The sequence below is a fragment of the Rosa rugosa genome, chromosome 5 (genome assembly GCF_958449725.1).
Source record: "Rosa rugosa chromosome 5, drRosRugo1.1, whole genome shotgun sequence".
Lineage (NCBI taxonomy): Eukaryota > Viridiplantae > Streptophyta > Magnoliopsida > Rosales > Rosaceae > Rosa > Rosa rugosa.
This window is the reverse complement of record NC_084824.1, coordinates 7,617,475-7,633,333: the sequence shown is the minus strand read 5'-3', so window position 1 is coordinate 7,633,333 and position 15,859 is coordinate 7,617,475. Positions and strand designations below refer to the sequence as shown.

Genomic DNA, 15,859 nt, shown 5'->3' with positions numbered 1-15,859 from the left:
ATTAAAGTCATCCGAAAACCCGGAAAAGTTGTTGGCGCGTGGAGAGCGTGTAAGGGGACAGGCCGAACCTCGAGACGCTGTGGCAGACAGCTTTAGCCGAAAGTGATTTGCTTTCCGTAAATCACGGAAGAGACGTGTCGTGGCACGTGGAGTGTACCGACAGTTTGTTGTTATTCTATCGCTTATGATAGAATAAATAAAAGAAGTTGCATGGATAGTAACGAGAGCAGCTGGTGCTCTAGTGGTTGAAGAGCAAGGCTCTTGTACAAGAGGTCAGAGGTTCGAACCTTGCCTCTCGTTTATTTTTATTATGTTCGCTTATGACATAATAAGTATAACATTTGTACACATTATATTAAGCACAGCTTGTGCTCCAGTGGTTGGGGAAAAAAGGTTTCGTGCGGCAGGTTGAGGTTTCGAACCTTGCCTTCCCCGTTATTTTATTTATGTCGCTTATGACATAATAAATATAACACGTGAGCATATATTAATGAAGGCAGCTCTTGCTTCAGTGGTTGGGAGCAAAACCTTCGTGTTCGAGGTCGGGAGTTCGAACCTTACCTCTTACAAATATTTTTGGATCTCGTATATGCTTGATATACGGACGTATATACGGTCTGTACGGTATGCATACGTATATACAGTTGTACGGTATGCATACGTATATACGGTCTGTACGGTATGCATACGTATATACGGTATGTACAATTTCATACCGTAGCCGAGCTGGAAGTTGGTGGGCCGATTGGTAGGCCCAAATAGTAAGCTCAAATAGTAAGCCCAAATAGTAAGCCCAATTGTTCGGCCCGATTTGTAGGCCCAATTGTTCGGCCCGAATGGTAGGCCCAAATAGTAAGCCCAAATGTTAAGCCCAATCGTTCGGCCCGAATAGTAGGCCCAAATGTTAAACCCAAATTGGTTTGGGCCGGTTCGAAATTTGGATGGTTCGGTTTCTTCGGCCCAAATGGCCAGCCCTAATGCTTAGCCCAAGGATTGAGCAAGCCCAAGTCATCATCGCTGGGTGACATATTTTATTGGCGTGCTTTTGGGGATGAATTGTTTTGAGTGATGCATCTCTATTGTTGTGTAGAATAGTGCATGCTTAAGTTTTACTATAGAGATTTACCGTGATGCTAATTGAGTAGCGAAATGCTTTGTGGGAATGTTTACTGTGCTTGTATGCCAGTACAGAGTGATGATCTAAGTGAAGATCTATGTGATGATCTATGTGAGGATCTATGAGATGATCCATGTGACGATTTTGTGTATGTGATGTGGAGTGTTGTTGAGCAGTTGTTTTGTGAATTTACATTGTGATGAAAGGATTTAGTGGCCATAGGAATGTATTTTTATACAAGGGGCTGTGGCTTTGTAGATTTCTACAGATTTGGAAAAGATGGAGATTCTATGGTTAGGTCAACCTTAATCGAGAGGAATTGACTTACGCTCAAATTTCGGGACGAAATTTCTTTAAGGAGGGTAGAATGTAATACCCCGAAAAATCCAAATTAAATTCCGTTGTTTTTTAGAAATGATTTCACGATAGTGGGAGCGAGTACGAGGCTTGGAGAAGTGGTGGAATTAGTTTGAACGATTTTATTTCGAAATCGTACGTATTTAGGAGCGTCTCAAAAATTGACTTTTTATACGTATGGAATTTCGGAAAACTTCCTTCATGAAAGTTGTAGAGCTCGTCGATACGATCTCGTGCATATGTGGAACGTAATATTCGGAGTTCGTATGATTAAGTTATGAATATTTGAAAATTGGGAATTTTCTATAAATAGGAAAAATATCTGATTTTTTTCATTAAGGACGAAAAAAATCTGATTTTTGCGGAATAGTCCCCCCCTCTCTCTCTCTCTCTCGCGCAAAACCCTCCCACCCTTGCCGACCCGCCGACCCGACCCGACGCCAGCGGCGCCGTCGCTCGTCCTCCGGCCACGACCCGGCCCTCCCCGAGGTCGCCTCGAGCCGTACAGCCGCTCCCTGCCACCGCCTTGCCCCGCCGCTGCCCCCAGATGGAGATCGAAGACACCCAGCCATGCAAACCCGACCCGGCCGGAAATCCCCGATTCCGGCGTTGCATGGGCCGATCGTTCCCATTTTCGTGATCTCCTCTTCCCCCTGATCATCCCCATGTAAGCCTTTCATCACGATTTTGTGTATAGAACGCTAGATCATGGTTTGACTTTTTCGACGTCCCTGATTTAATCTGAAATCTGATCGGACGCACAGGATTAATCCGACTTCCAAGCTTGATCTAGGACGATCTAGGCCAAACCAGACTTAGCTCCAGGTATGGAAGTCGATCACCCTTTCATTTTGAACCAGTTTGTAGTTGGTCACTTTGCCATCTGAGGTGGTTGACCGGCGTTGACCGCCCACTGACCACCGCTTGTGGCAGCGCATTCGACCATATTTTGAATTTTTATTATCTAGGCTATGTTCTACGCATCCATACGAGCGTTTTGATATATTACAAGGTTAGGTTAGAAAAAGTTGATAAATAGTGGATTTACGTTTTTACGTTACTATTTAACGTTTTTACGTTTTATCTTAAGTTTACGATCTGCGAAGATCTGACCATCGGTTTTACTTCAAATTTAGATATGTTGATCGTATGACTGTCCCGATGACTTTGTGTGGTCATGGGCGAAGATCCGACCGTTGGATCTTCGTATAATTGTGAAATAGTGATTCGGAAGGCGATTCGTGAGAATCTAACCGTCGGATTTTCGTATAATTTTGTGAAGATGTTAGTAAGGACGATTCAAGAAGATCTGACCGTTGGATCTTCATTATAATTTTGGAGGATGATCCTAAGGGCGATCCGTGAGGATCTGACCGTTGGATCATCATTAAATTAAGATTCGACCGTCGGATCATCATATAATTAGAATCCGACCGTTGGATTTCAGTATATGTGTGGTTTATGAGTAATTTACTAAGTCAAGATAGTATCTGATTAGGTGATTGACGAATCGAGTTGGTGGACGATTCAGATGGATATGTGGCTTTTAGAAGACGCAGCTGGAATTGGAGGTGAGTAAACCTCACGTGGTTCATATTACGAACCCAATATATTTAATTGCTTTATTTTGCAATCATATGAACTATTGTTGGTGTATTAGACATTCCTGTGTGAATGTCTGTATATATATTATTACGTGAAATAATATGTATTGTTGGAGTTGTGTTGAGTTTATTGTTGAGAAACAATATATTGTGAGGGGTATTGAGTTTATTGTTGAGAAACAATATATTGTGAGGGGTATTGAGTTTATTGTTGTGAAACAATATATTGAGAGAGATGTTGAGTTTTATTGTTGAGGAACAATAAATTGTTATGATCTGTGGAAGATCAATAGGTCACGGGGTGACCATGGCATACTATCAGCGAACCACGCTCTCGCGCCGGGTAGGTGGAAACGATCAGTTAGAGCTCTAGTCTGTCTGCCAAATATTGAGTGACCTTATGGGGGAAATTGAGAGTAACTCATAAGTGTCTATATATATATATATGAGAGTGAGAAAGTAACGTGGGTTTGTGGTGGTCTTGAAATTTAATAAATCAACAGTTCTTTCTTGTTTACTCATACTAGCTGTCAAAAGCTTACCGGGTTTTGTGTTGTTGCAACTCCCGGTACACTATTCAAATTGTGTAGCGGGTAATCCTACAGGACAGGAGAACCAGGACGGTGATCGTGCGGTTAGAGCAATTGTTAGAGTTTTACAGCAATTGTACGTTGTGAGGTGTGTTATGCTCATTTGAGCTTTACAATATTGCTTGTGAGAGTGAATTGTAATAATGAACTCGAAGTTTCGAGATTTGGATTTTGTAATTGTAATTATTCATGTTTCGGATTTGAATTTATTATTCAAAATTCGGGGCGTGACAGTGATACTAAGTTTCGGGTTATTACAGTCTACCCACCTTAAAAGAAAATTCGTCCTCGAATTTTACGTACCTTGTTCAAGGAACAATTGCGGATGTTTCTTTCTCATTTCTGATTCTAGCTCCCATGAAGCATCACACTCATCTTGGTGACTCCATAGTATCTTGATCACCTCGTCTTGGACGTGCTCATTCCTTGGGTTAGGCACTAGGGCTGACGATTTGGGCCGAAGCAATTGAACCAACCGCGCTTTGAACCGGCCAGAACCAATTTTGGGCTGAAAACTCGGCCCACCGACTTTCGGCTCGGCTCAGCCGTACCGTTTAGCTGCCTTCGGCTCGGCTACGGTATGGAGTTTTACATACTGTCGGTATACCGTACTGACCGTATATACGTCTACATACTGAAGTATATATATACAAAAATCATAAAATTTTGTAGGAGACAATGCTCGAACTCCAAACTCCAAACACAAAGGCTTTGCTCCCAACCACCGAAGCAGAGCTGTTCTCATTAATATATGTACACATGTTATATTTATTATGTTATAGGCGAACATAATTAAAATAAAAGGGAGGCAAGGTTCGAACCTCCGACCTCATGTACAAGAGCTTCGCTCTCAACCACTAGAGCACAAGCTGCTTTCGTTGTTGTCCTTACAATTCTTTTATTTATTCTATCATAAGTGATAGAATAACAACAGATCCAGCACACTCCACGTCTCATGATTCGTCTTTTACGAGATTTACGAAAATCAGATCTACTTTCAACTAAAACTTGTCTGCCACAGCTCCTCGAGATTCGTTTGGTTCCCTTACGCGCTCCCCATGCGCCAACAACTTTTCTTTTCCGCGTTTTAATCTGCTTTTCTGACATTACTTTTGACTTTTCTCTTCGACTAACTCAAGCCCATCTCTTCCTCCACACTATAAACTCAAATCCCCAACACCATTCCATCAACTTCAATCCTTCTAACAGCAATCTCTCTTAAACACTCATCATCCCCGTTCTTCAATTCTCGCCTTCTCTCAACCCTATTTTGTGCTCTATATAAACCTCTTTTTGTCTCCTTCGGATTGCACTAGGGTTTGTCTAAGCGTGTAGTTTTCAAATTTCTTCTCCTTCCTCATGGTTCGAACCAAGGTTACCGCTCGCATGGGCGTCAATCAACGCCGCGTTCTCTCTCTAGAAGAAGAAGGTCGTCAAGCGGCCACTCGCGCTGGCCTCATTCGTCCTGCGGACCGTCGTCCTATACGTGAGCGTAGCCGCAGTCCCCCTCTTCTGCCTCGACGCTCTCCCAGACTGCATCCTAGCGAGTCCCCTTCCTCCCCGGCTGCTCGTGCTTCTCGACCTGTGGCCACCCTAGAGAGCTTGTCTGACTCGATCGATGCTCTGCGTTCCTCTCTCCGCGATGGTATCATGGTGACAGATCGGCGAGTCACATGCATGATCGATCACATCTCTGACATGAACTCCTCTTTGATCCGCTGTCACACTGCAATGAACAAGCTTGCTCAAGAAGTCAATAACATGCAGTGTCATCCTCCTGGGTTTCCTTGCAAGGACGTTGCTGCGTCACTCCATAAGGACCCTCCTCCTGAGGCTGAAACCAGCAAAAGGGTTGCCACTCGCCCGCGCACCGCTCCTCATGTTCCTTGGGAAGATCACTTAACCAGTAGTGACTCGCAGGACAGTGAAGAGGTCGATGATCAGATCACCAAACTCAGGGAGGAGATTGCTGAGCTTTCCCAATTAAAAGGGAAAAAGTAAAAACAATTCATCTTTTACTTATTGTATTTCTTTTTCTGCATTCTAACTTTCGTTGGACAATAACTTTATTTTGCTTCTGGTTTGTAATAAGACTGAATGAATGTAGAGTCCTCCTCTTTTGCAATTTTCCAAAATTACAATAACATTCCAATATCTTCGAACATAACAAGATGAGATCCAACCTCGCCGAATTACTCATTAATTGTCACATGGTATTGCACACACAAACAAAGTTGTAAAATACTCATCTGTAACAACAACAAAAAATATAACATGCAACATACCACATAGAACAACACTTCACAAAAGGAAGTCACTCACTAACATATCCTTCACTGGAAAGGAAAGTATATGTTCCAGAAGAGTCCTACAAAATCCTTCCAAATCATTATCGATAATTCCTTATCCTTAGTACCAAATCCCATCATTGTCATGCTTCACCCTAAAGATGGAGCCAAACTAAATAAAACTTCCTTTTTGAAAGAAAGTAAAAGACTATATATAGATATATCTGAATAGTACTTCTATTAGAAAACGACATCATTATTTGTACAATACCAAAGTTTAGCAAAATATATTACAGTACTCATTCTCTTGAAATAGTAGTAGGAAAAACTTTCTTTTATTTAGTTTGGCTCACATCCCAAATTCGGGTACCATATTTCAGTACAATATTGGTCTCAAGTTTGGGGGTGTGACAATATAGGTTTATGAAATCTCGCCGGAAGTCCCCAAAGAGGTTGTTGGAGATCTTATATGGGGCTGGAGAGGTTTATTGGCCCCCGCTAATAAACCTGTATTGCCCCTCAATAGACATTTCGATCGCCGGAATGAGAACTAATCTCCTTAAAATTAGACAAATAAAATTTTGAGTAAGGAAAAAACGAGGAGATTACATCAATTCAAAACATATATTACCCCCCAATAGACCTTTAACAGACCTCTATTGCCCCCCAATAGACCTGTATTGCTCCTTAATAAACATTTTTTTTTCCCCTTCAGGGCCTTCTGCCCCCATTTTACCAAAAAAAAAAAACGAGAAGAGGCTTGAATTCGCTGAGGACGAAGAGGTTATTAGTCAAAGCAAAACCGCGACCTGCAAACTGCAATTTATCCAGCGAGATCCGGCCGGAACTGGGTCGGTTGCAAAATGTGGATACTCTGTTTCTCCAGGTGAATGCGCTTTCCAGGTCATTGACATTTGAGTTGGGCTACCTTAAAATCTTGAAATCCATGGAGTTATCCAATAACTTGTTCTTCGGCGAGATTCCAGTCTATTTCGCAGAGCTAAAGAACTTAATGCTTCTCAATCTCTTCCGGAACAAGATTCACGGCGCCATTCAGACTTCATCGGTGACTTGCCGGAGCTCCAGGTCCTGCAATTATAGGAGAACAACTTCACTGGGTCTATTCCTCAGGGTTTGGGTAGAAATGGGAAGCTGCAAATCCTGGACTTGTCTTCGAACAGTCAGTCTAATTCAAGGCGGAGGAGGTCGGCACCTGAGCTGGAGAATCCGGCGTAAAAGACGCAGAGGTCGGCATCGCGGATGTCGACTGCGGGGCGGATTACGACGTACAGGTCAAGGTCGTCGACATTGTCCTCGTCAACATCCCTCGGAGAGAGAGAGACGCGCCGTTGTTGCTGAGAGAGAGGAGAGAGATATAGAAATAAGAGAGTGTGTGGCAGTGCGTAGTTGTTTAATTAATATGAGGCTGAAAGTGTCTTTTTACCTCTAAATTGTGTGGGTGAGAATTAAAATCTATTAGTGGGGAGAGTGAGAATGTTTGGGGTGAAATTTGGGCATCGGGTCAAGACCCCTTAAAAAAAGGGTCCGTCTATTGCCATCCTACCATTTTCTTAGTTCACCCTACAAACATTTGAATTATTAAAATACTATATTACTCAAGTGTAAAATGACTACTAAATACATTAATTTTCTAAAATACAAATTTCTAAGAAAAAATAAATAAATGACCAATGATTTAAAGCCTCATTTGGTTCGCATAATTGAGGACTCAGGAAAATAAAGTCATTATTTTCCTTTGTTTGGTAACCACAAACTCCGGAAACACTTTCCTGACAGAGGGGAAAGTATGGGGAAAAATCATTCCACTCAGACCCCATGGGATTGATTTTCCTTTCCCATTTCCCAGCATTTATTACAAAAGGTTTGGACAACAATACCCTCTCTTGCATAAAAAATTAGTGTACTTTTGAATTTTTATGATGTTGTTTTTATTTTAAAATACAAGAGTATTATTGAAACATTGATACATTTTTACTTTCCTTTTATGCACCAACCAAACACCGGAAGGGAAATCAAATGGTATTTCCTGAATACTTTCCCTGCTTTACCAAACAGAGGAAAGGAAACCTGATAGAAAGACAAGGGAATTGATTTCCCTTCCGTGAACCAAATTGGATAACATTAATCTTCATATTCTCCACCTAAATTTGAATTTATTACTTTTTTTTTTGTTACCTCCTCATCATGAATTCGTTATTCAATTCACAAAATTATTTAGGGCTGACATTTTCAACCGAGACAAACCAACCAACCGAATCCGAGCCGAACCAAAGAAGTTGGTAACTGACACTGTCGGTAACCGAACTCTTGGTACGGTACAATCGTACCGACTCCACATACACGGTACGATAATGGTTTCAATTTTTGTATATACATGGTATACCGTACCAACCGAACTCATATACAATTAATTAATTACTCATAAAAATTATTCTTCTCTCTTCTTCTTTTGGACGCTCACTTCTTCTTTTCTCTTCTCTTTCTTCTTTCTTCTAGTTTTTTATTCTCTCTCCTTCTTCCTGGACGGTCACTTCTTCTTCTCTCTCCTCTTTCTTCTTTCTTCTAGTTTTTTATTATTCTCTCTTCTTCTTTCTGGACCCTCTCTTATTCTTCTCTCTTCCCTTTCTTCTTTCTTCTAGTTTTTTATTTTCCTCTCTTCTCTTTCTTCTTCTTCTTCTTCTTCTTCTTCTTTCTGAAGACGCTCTTCTTCTTCTCTCTTTCTCGTTCTTCTTTCTTTTTTCTTCTTTCTGGACTCTCTCTTCTCTGAGCCTCTCAAACTCTTCAAAGAAACGCTCTCTCTCTCTCTCTATCTCTCTCTCCGGCACGGGCCCTCGATTCTCAGCCTCTCTCCGGCCATGATGGGATTTCAGTAGCTCTGGTTAAACTGGACTTCTACTCTTCCAGCTCTCTGGCTCTCCTATGACTCTGGGTTTCTGGGTTCAGTAGCAAAAGTGGTAAGTCAAATTTCTGGGTTTTGGATTTGGTGATTCTTCAGGCTCGATTTCTGGGTTTTGGATTCAGTGATTCTTCAACTCTTCACTCTTGTTAGAAACTCGGTTGGAGGACCAACCAACCGATACCAACCGAGCTTCTCGGTATACCGATATGTTGGTATACCGACTTCTGTGGCCGGTAATGGGAGAAGATTTTGTGTACCAAACTAGTCCGGTACGGTAGCTGGTTTTGGACTTGCAGCTCTGGTACCGAACCGAACCCAGCCCTCAAATTATTAGTGTTAACTACATCAAAAATTTTGCAATACTCTTTGTGAACAACGAAAGTAAAAATTTAAAACACAAAAGAAAAATCTCAATCTCTTCTTCATTGCTCATAGTTGTTTAACTTTAATGTACTTTCGCTTTTTTATTTGTATAAATTAAATGAGAGATTTTCGTTAAAAAAAAAAATCTCTTTTAATTGGGTATATCATATAATGATATTCTTGGAAAGAGAAATGGGTTAAATAAGTAAATTCAATAATTGAAATTAAAATGTAGGGTGTAATGAGCAAGTATGGTGAACAAAGAAAATGGTAGAGTGACAATAGCTGCACCAAAAAAAAATTGTACTTGCAGTGAGTAGGTTTTGAACTCACCACCTTTATAGTACAACAACGTGAACAGACAACTATCACCACTATTGCACATTTATTGTCAACCTAGCTTTTAGCGTTTATAATTATTTATACAATATCTTGATAGAAAATTAACTAGACCTATTTTCCGGCAAGAAAATATCGGGTTTGAGACTGCTGCCTCTTCCGGCTCATTTTAGGTCCGGCTCTGTGCAACGATTATAACATGAGAACTAATTTGCAAACTAAAATTTCCAAAAAAAAAAAAAGTCTCTCTCTCTTGAAACAAAGTTTTCATTACATTTTGCAAAATGGGTGAGGTATGTATGTAGAAAAAAAAAGAGAGGAGGCTATATGACAGCTACCAGTCATGGTTTTCAAGGGATGGCCTATCTCTCTTTACATCTAGCCTTTACAAGTTATCACAAAATTTCCATGATCCATCTATGGAAAGCAAAGGGCCTTTTTCAATTCAAAAATTATATTTTTTTGCTGGAAACATGAAAAAACAGGATTTTTTTTTTTAACTAAATGATATATAAATTACTATCTTTTGGCATCAATTGTCTTGTGAGTACCACAATTGCGTGCTTAAGCGGTTAATATAATTTACTATGGAACAAGACTTTTTAGGATAAGAATATTCTTTATCAATCTGTAATTGTTTAGTTTTTCATTGCGTCAATACTTTTATAGTCACTCAAGACAATGGACCAATGGTGTTGTACATTCATTTGCTCCATCTGCCTTACATCTAAAGCATTGTTTTTTGGTTCACATAATGGATTTCTTAGGAAAGTGGTTAATTTGGATTTCTTAAGACTCTTACAAAAGAGTTTGAATAATATAATGAAAAAATTGGTTGTTTATAGGACTATTTAAGTCATACACAAGTTGTAATAAATTTTTAAACAAGTGTAATTAATATGGGAAATTAGAAAGGAAAATAGTTATTTAGAGAATCGAAGGATTCATTTTCCCTCTTATTTTCTCTCGCACTTATCAAATATGAGAAAGTAAGCACTTTCTCATTCCCGAACTTAGAATCCGTGAAACAAACAAGGCCTAAAGGTAGATCTTTAGCTTTAGATGCCTCTTTGGATGATACCATTAACAATTGTAATCGTGATACAATCTTCTTTTTCTAAAAAAAAAAAAAAAGATTTAGGAGATGCAAAAACTAGTTTGGTCCCCTCCACACGATAAACCCAATGCAGGTGGATTTCTCAAAAAAAAAAAAAAAAAAAAAAAAAAAAAAAAAAAAAAAAAAAAAAAAACCACTGCAGGTGGCGGTTTGCCACTTTGCCCCTCCAAATTCAGGTCAGATTTTGTTTTGGTCTGAAAGGTCAAATAATTAATTAATGGCCAATTGTCGTCGTAGCAAATGGGATGGCAACACGTGGAAACTAGTGAATCTGATTACCATAATCTCCAGCATGATTGTTCTTGTAACTCCTAAAACATGATTTGCCCATATCTCCAAAATCTCGATCTTTTCCGTGGGACTGATGTTCTCCTCACGTCTCTAACCAGGTAGGCCAGTGCCAGCCCCAGCCACCTCTCAATTCTTCCCCCCCCCCAAAACGACGCCGTCTAACCATCACGGTAATGCGCTCAGGTATCTCGATTTCCTCTCTTTTCCGTTTGCTATGAAATCCTGATACCAAGTGTGTTTCATTTCATTCAAAAAAAGAAACGAGATATGGCGGCCAAAATTGGGTCGTTCCGGCACAGTTTCGCGGAGAGGAGCAAGGAGAGGCTGCTCTCACGAAAAGGGTACTCGGATTTCGGGCTCAACAGCTCCGAATGCGGCGATGAGAGAGTGAAATGCGGCTGGTTTGGGAGAATGTCCGATGGGTTGGTCAACTTCTGCAACAGCGTTCAGGAGGTTTCGGTTAAACTGTATCAAATGGGCCGCTCCGATCCTCGGAAAGCTTACTTCGCCGCCAAGATGGGCATGTCGCTGGCGATTGTGTCACTGCTCATATTTTTCAAGGAGCCCCTCAAAGATGCTAGCCAATATTCCATCTGGGCGATTCTCACCGTTGTCGTCGTTTTCGAATTCAGCATAGGTATTGTTACTACTCTACTGATCTCAATCTCATTTCTGGTTTCTGATTCTGGTTTTGTTGTCGTTTTGATGGTAAAGGTGCGACGTTGAACAAAGGGTTTAATCGTGCTTTGGGGACAATTTCGGCTGGAGGGCTAGCTCTAGGTATAGCAGAGTTGGCTGTAATGGCCGGAAGTTGGCAGGAGGTTGTGATTGTAGTCAATATCTTCATAGCAGGTTAGAGTTTGGATCATTTGATATATATATAGAAGAAATGGCTGGTTTTGCAGTTGTTCTGTGTTGAATTGACTGTTTCGGGGTTTGTGATGTTAGGTTTTCTTGCTAGCTATATCAAGCTTTATCCCCCAATGAAGACTTATGAATACGGATTTCGGGTGTTCTTGTTGACATACTGTATAGTTTTGGTATCCGGGAGTACATCATCATTTTTCGGAACAGCAATTTATCGATTGATACTTATTGGAGTGGGTGCTGCTGTCTGTTTGGTTATAAACATATGCATACTTCCCATCTGGGCAGGGGAGGATCTCCACAAGCTGGTGGTGAAAAATTTCAAGGGTGTTGCTACTTCTTTGGAAGGTAGGCCCGGTTTCGCTGATTAAATATGATATAATCTGCCCAATAGCAGTAGCAGGATTGATGGTGTCATCGTTTTGTTTTGTTATAGGTGTTGTTAATGGATATCTGCAATGTGTTGAGTACGAGAGAATTCCTTCGAAAATTCTCACATACCAAGCTTCTGATGAACCATTGTATAATGGATATAGAGCCACTATACAATCTTCAACCCAAGAGGAAACCCTGGTGTGTTGATACATCCACATTTGTTTTTCTAGTCGTCTGAATTTGAACCGAAGAAGGTAGGAACTGTTAATTTAACTTGCTAGTTGGTGTTGTCTATTGCAGTTAGACTTTGCACTATGGGAGCCACCACATGGCCCTTATAGGTCATTCCATTATCCTTGGAGAAATTATGTCAGAGTTGGTGGTTCTCTGAGGCACTGTGCATTCATGGTCATGGCAATGCATGGATGCATTCTTTCAGAAATTCAGGTAGATACAATATCTCTTTCCTTTATTGCTGTCACTTTGCAGAAAGTATGTAGCAGAAGAAGCGAAAGATTGCATAAGTAGAAGCATTTTTCTTCATGTTATCCTGCCTCCTGGTTATTTAGTTCTGAATCTCCATAGACTTCAGGAGCTGGATCTCATGAAGTTAAAATGAATAACAAATTCTTTCATACCTAAAAGCAGCATCTTCTTTGTTCATTTGAAGATAAATGAGCTTCGTTGTCACCTTAAATCTTGAACCTAGCTTGGCTTTACTTGAAACGTATCTTTGGTTTTGGACAATTGATATTTTATTCATAGAATTTTAGACATATCTGCAATCTCCTATACATAAGTATCAACAGTGTAAATGCCTGCAGATTGTTGCTGAGAAATTTGTCATGCCAATTAACAAAGTCTATAGTTGATTTTTTTTTTTCATTATTTTGGAAAAAATGTATATTCAAAATACTGTTGACCTCATGCCAATTTCACTACTTTGAAGAGTGGTCTTGAAAGTTTTTGTTATGGATATTATGTTTATATAGTTGATCAAGTAAACAATAATCCTATGTGTTTTGGGTTACCAATTGGTTTATCGGCCGGTGCTCCTTTAAAAAACCATAACAACTGTATGTGTTCAATATCTTGAGATACCTATTCCATGCGCTTTCCATTTTCATAATTAGATTTTGTGGATGTGTTTCTGTAGGCGCCACCAGAAAAGAGACAGGTTTTTGCAGATGAGCTCCTGAGAGTTGGTACTGAAGGTGCTAAAGTATTACGTGAGCTAGGAAGCAAAGTAGAAAGGATGGAAAAATTAAGTCCCAAAGACATACTTTTTGAAGTTCATGAAGCAGCAGAAGACTTGCAGAATAAGATAGACCAGAAGTCGTACCTTCTTGTCAATTATGAAGGCTGGGGACCCGAAATACTAGGGCGCAAATTTGAAGATCCTGAGCAGGATACTAGGAACAATGTGATTGAGTCCCTTAGTGAATCGTGGGATGCTCAGAATATTGGAAGCAGCGGCGGCGGCGGCGATCCTTCAATGTCACAATGGATATCTACAGATAGTGTGTTAAAGAAAACATTAACAGCATGGCCCTCACGCCTTACATCATTCACTGGGAATCTTATGCAACCTCAACCTGAACTAGAAGAATCAAAAGTATATGAAAGCGCGAGCTCCTTATCTTTAGCAACATTTACATCGCTTCTGATTGAGTTTGTGGCAAGGCTTCAAAATCTAGTGGATGAATTTGTAGAGCTTAGTGAGAAAGCAAACTTTAAGGATCCTATGGACGTATCGGATACCAAAGAGGTAGGCGGGTTCTGGACCAGAATATATAGGCGCTGGCGGTCCAAGAATGATGAGTTAGCTTGATATTATGATTGAATGCTCGTTGATTCATTTAACAGGGCTTCCCTTTACAATTATATGAAAAGTGTAGAAAAGTCGGTGTGAGTTTGTTTTGAACCCTATATTTTATACCATTTTGAGGAAAAACGAGCTGGGAAATCCGCACTTGAAGAAGAAATGCCTAGGCTTCCTTTGTTTGTCAGTCTTCTAAACTACACAGAGAGCTGAACAATGTTTGTATGCTTGGGTGAATCTCTTTAAAAGCTCAGACAGTCAGACGACCTTTCCCAAGAACAAGTCCGGGTAAAGGTTTGTTTCCAATTAAATTATGAACGATCTCTCCCCACGTTACCACGTATAAGTAGTCGAATAAGGGCCTTTTTTTTTTTAATTAATTAATAAAAGCTTAGACCGATTAACAAATTGTTGGTAAAAACTTGTTTACCAATTCAATCTATACCATATTTATGAGAATCTACTTTTTTTTTAAAAAAGAGCCAGTGGGCTAATATATATTCATCAAAAGCCAAAATAGACCGTTACATACCCTTCCGCTGCCATCTAGACAGACAAGAAGATAGTGGTAGTACCCACAGTGGTACATAGAAATAAACACACTCATTGTACAAGCAAATACCCAAACATAGCGGGATCCCCCTTTGGTACTACGCCGGAGGCGCTAGAAAGATCCGGCCTTCCCAACCTAACTCATGACCAGTAAAGCTAGTTGCCTAGAGACCTCAATTGGTGTACAACTAGAGACACTGAGAATTAAGTCGACAAGACCAAGACCAAATACTAAAACTAGATGTACAAAGGTGCGTAGATTGTCCCGGAAAACGGAACCTTATTGTAAAATAGACAAAAACTTAAAGGAACAAAGTGATGGGCCACGGGCAAAGCCCTAGTCCAAATTAAAAGCCCAATGGGGTATCAAAGGAGAAAGCCCAAACCAAGGCCCATCAGGATTTGGAGGAAGGCCCAAAGCATCATCATCCACATGTGTTTGCCCGTGCACCACCGCCCGCCACCACCATGTCCGCCCTATTCGTGCCGCGACGACCATACTCCAACCAAGCCGCGCCTGCCCGATTATGATTCACCACCGTCCACCGCAATGACCTTCTTCGCCGTACCCCTCTCTCGGATCGAAAGCCGTTGCCGGATCCCCTAGATCGTCACCGCCGCAAAGCTCCTCAGAGCCACGCCGCCGCTCCCCATCAGAACCCCGCCGCCACCCAGATCTGCAGAGCCCCACCAAAGCATGCCATCCTTGCACGACGCAAAAGCCACCCAGCGATGTCGTCTGGAACGCACCACCGTCACCCATCCGAAGCCCTGAGTTTCAAAACTTCTCTCCAGATCTCCCAGAGCGAATAACAACTCCCGTCCGGCAGCGGCCCATTGGCGGAGAGGCAAGCTCACCGAACCCGAGAGCCGCCGAAAGAGCGAGATTCCGAAAACCCTAAGCCAAGGGACTTCCGAGTTTTTTGGAGCTTCTCTCTCCACTTTTTCTCATATCTCTGTTATTTTCTTCTATTATGAGAATCTACTTTGTCAGTGGTAATGTATATCTATATCCTTAAATCATAGATTATCTTCAAACATTTTTTTTAGTAATTATAAGACGTAACAGTGATAAACAAAATAACACGAAAAACAAAATTCTAACCTACTAATCTCTTCATCTCTAGCACGCACAAGTCTCACTATCACCTTAAATCATTAATTTCTTTCATGAACTAGATTACATACGAACGGTAACTAATCCCATCCTCACATAACATCATCCATTTGTCTCAGCATCATTGCATGTAAGTAACC

The 15,859-nt window shown here is 40.7% G+C and overlaps 2 protein-coding genes across 2 annotated transcripts in view; one reads left to right on the top strand and one right to left on the bottom strand.

Moving 5' to 3' along the window:
• The window catches only part of LOC133711141 (KRR1 small subunit processome component homolog), a 13,593-nt gene extending 2,604 nt beyond the window's left edge, over positions 1–10,989 (bottom strand). The window contains exons 1-2 of the mRNA XM_062137307.1: positions 10,975–10,989; positions 8,857–8,869 (exon numbers count right to left, since the gene is read on the bottom strand). Coding sequence (XP_061993291.1) covers positions 8,857–8,869; positions 10,975–10,989 — 28 coding nt within the window. The remainder of the gene's footprint in view (positions 1–8,856; positions 8,870–10,974) is intronic.
• A 50-nt stretch (positions 10,990–11,039) lies between these two features.
• On the top strand, positions 11,040–14,237 carry LOC133709835 (aluminum-activated malate transporter 4). Its single transcript, XM_062135751.1, has 6 exons — positions 11,040–11,623; positions 11,701–11,838; positions 11,935–12,201; positions 12,290–12,426; positions 12,529–12,675; positions 13,385–14,237. Exons 1-6 carry the CDS (start codon positions 11,254–11,256, stop codon positions 14,057–14,059), a joined length of 1,734 nt encoding a protein of 577 aa, XP_061991735.1. The 5' UTR covers positions 11,040–11,253; the 3' UTR covers positions 14,060–14,237.
• Positions 14,238–15,859: the final 1,622 nt, after the last annotated feature.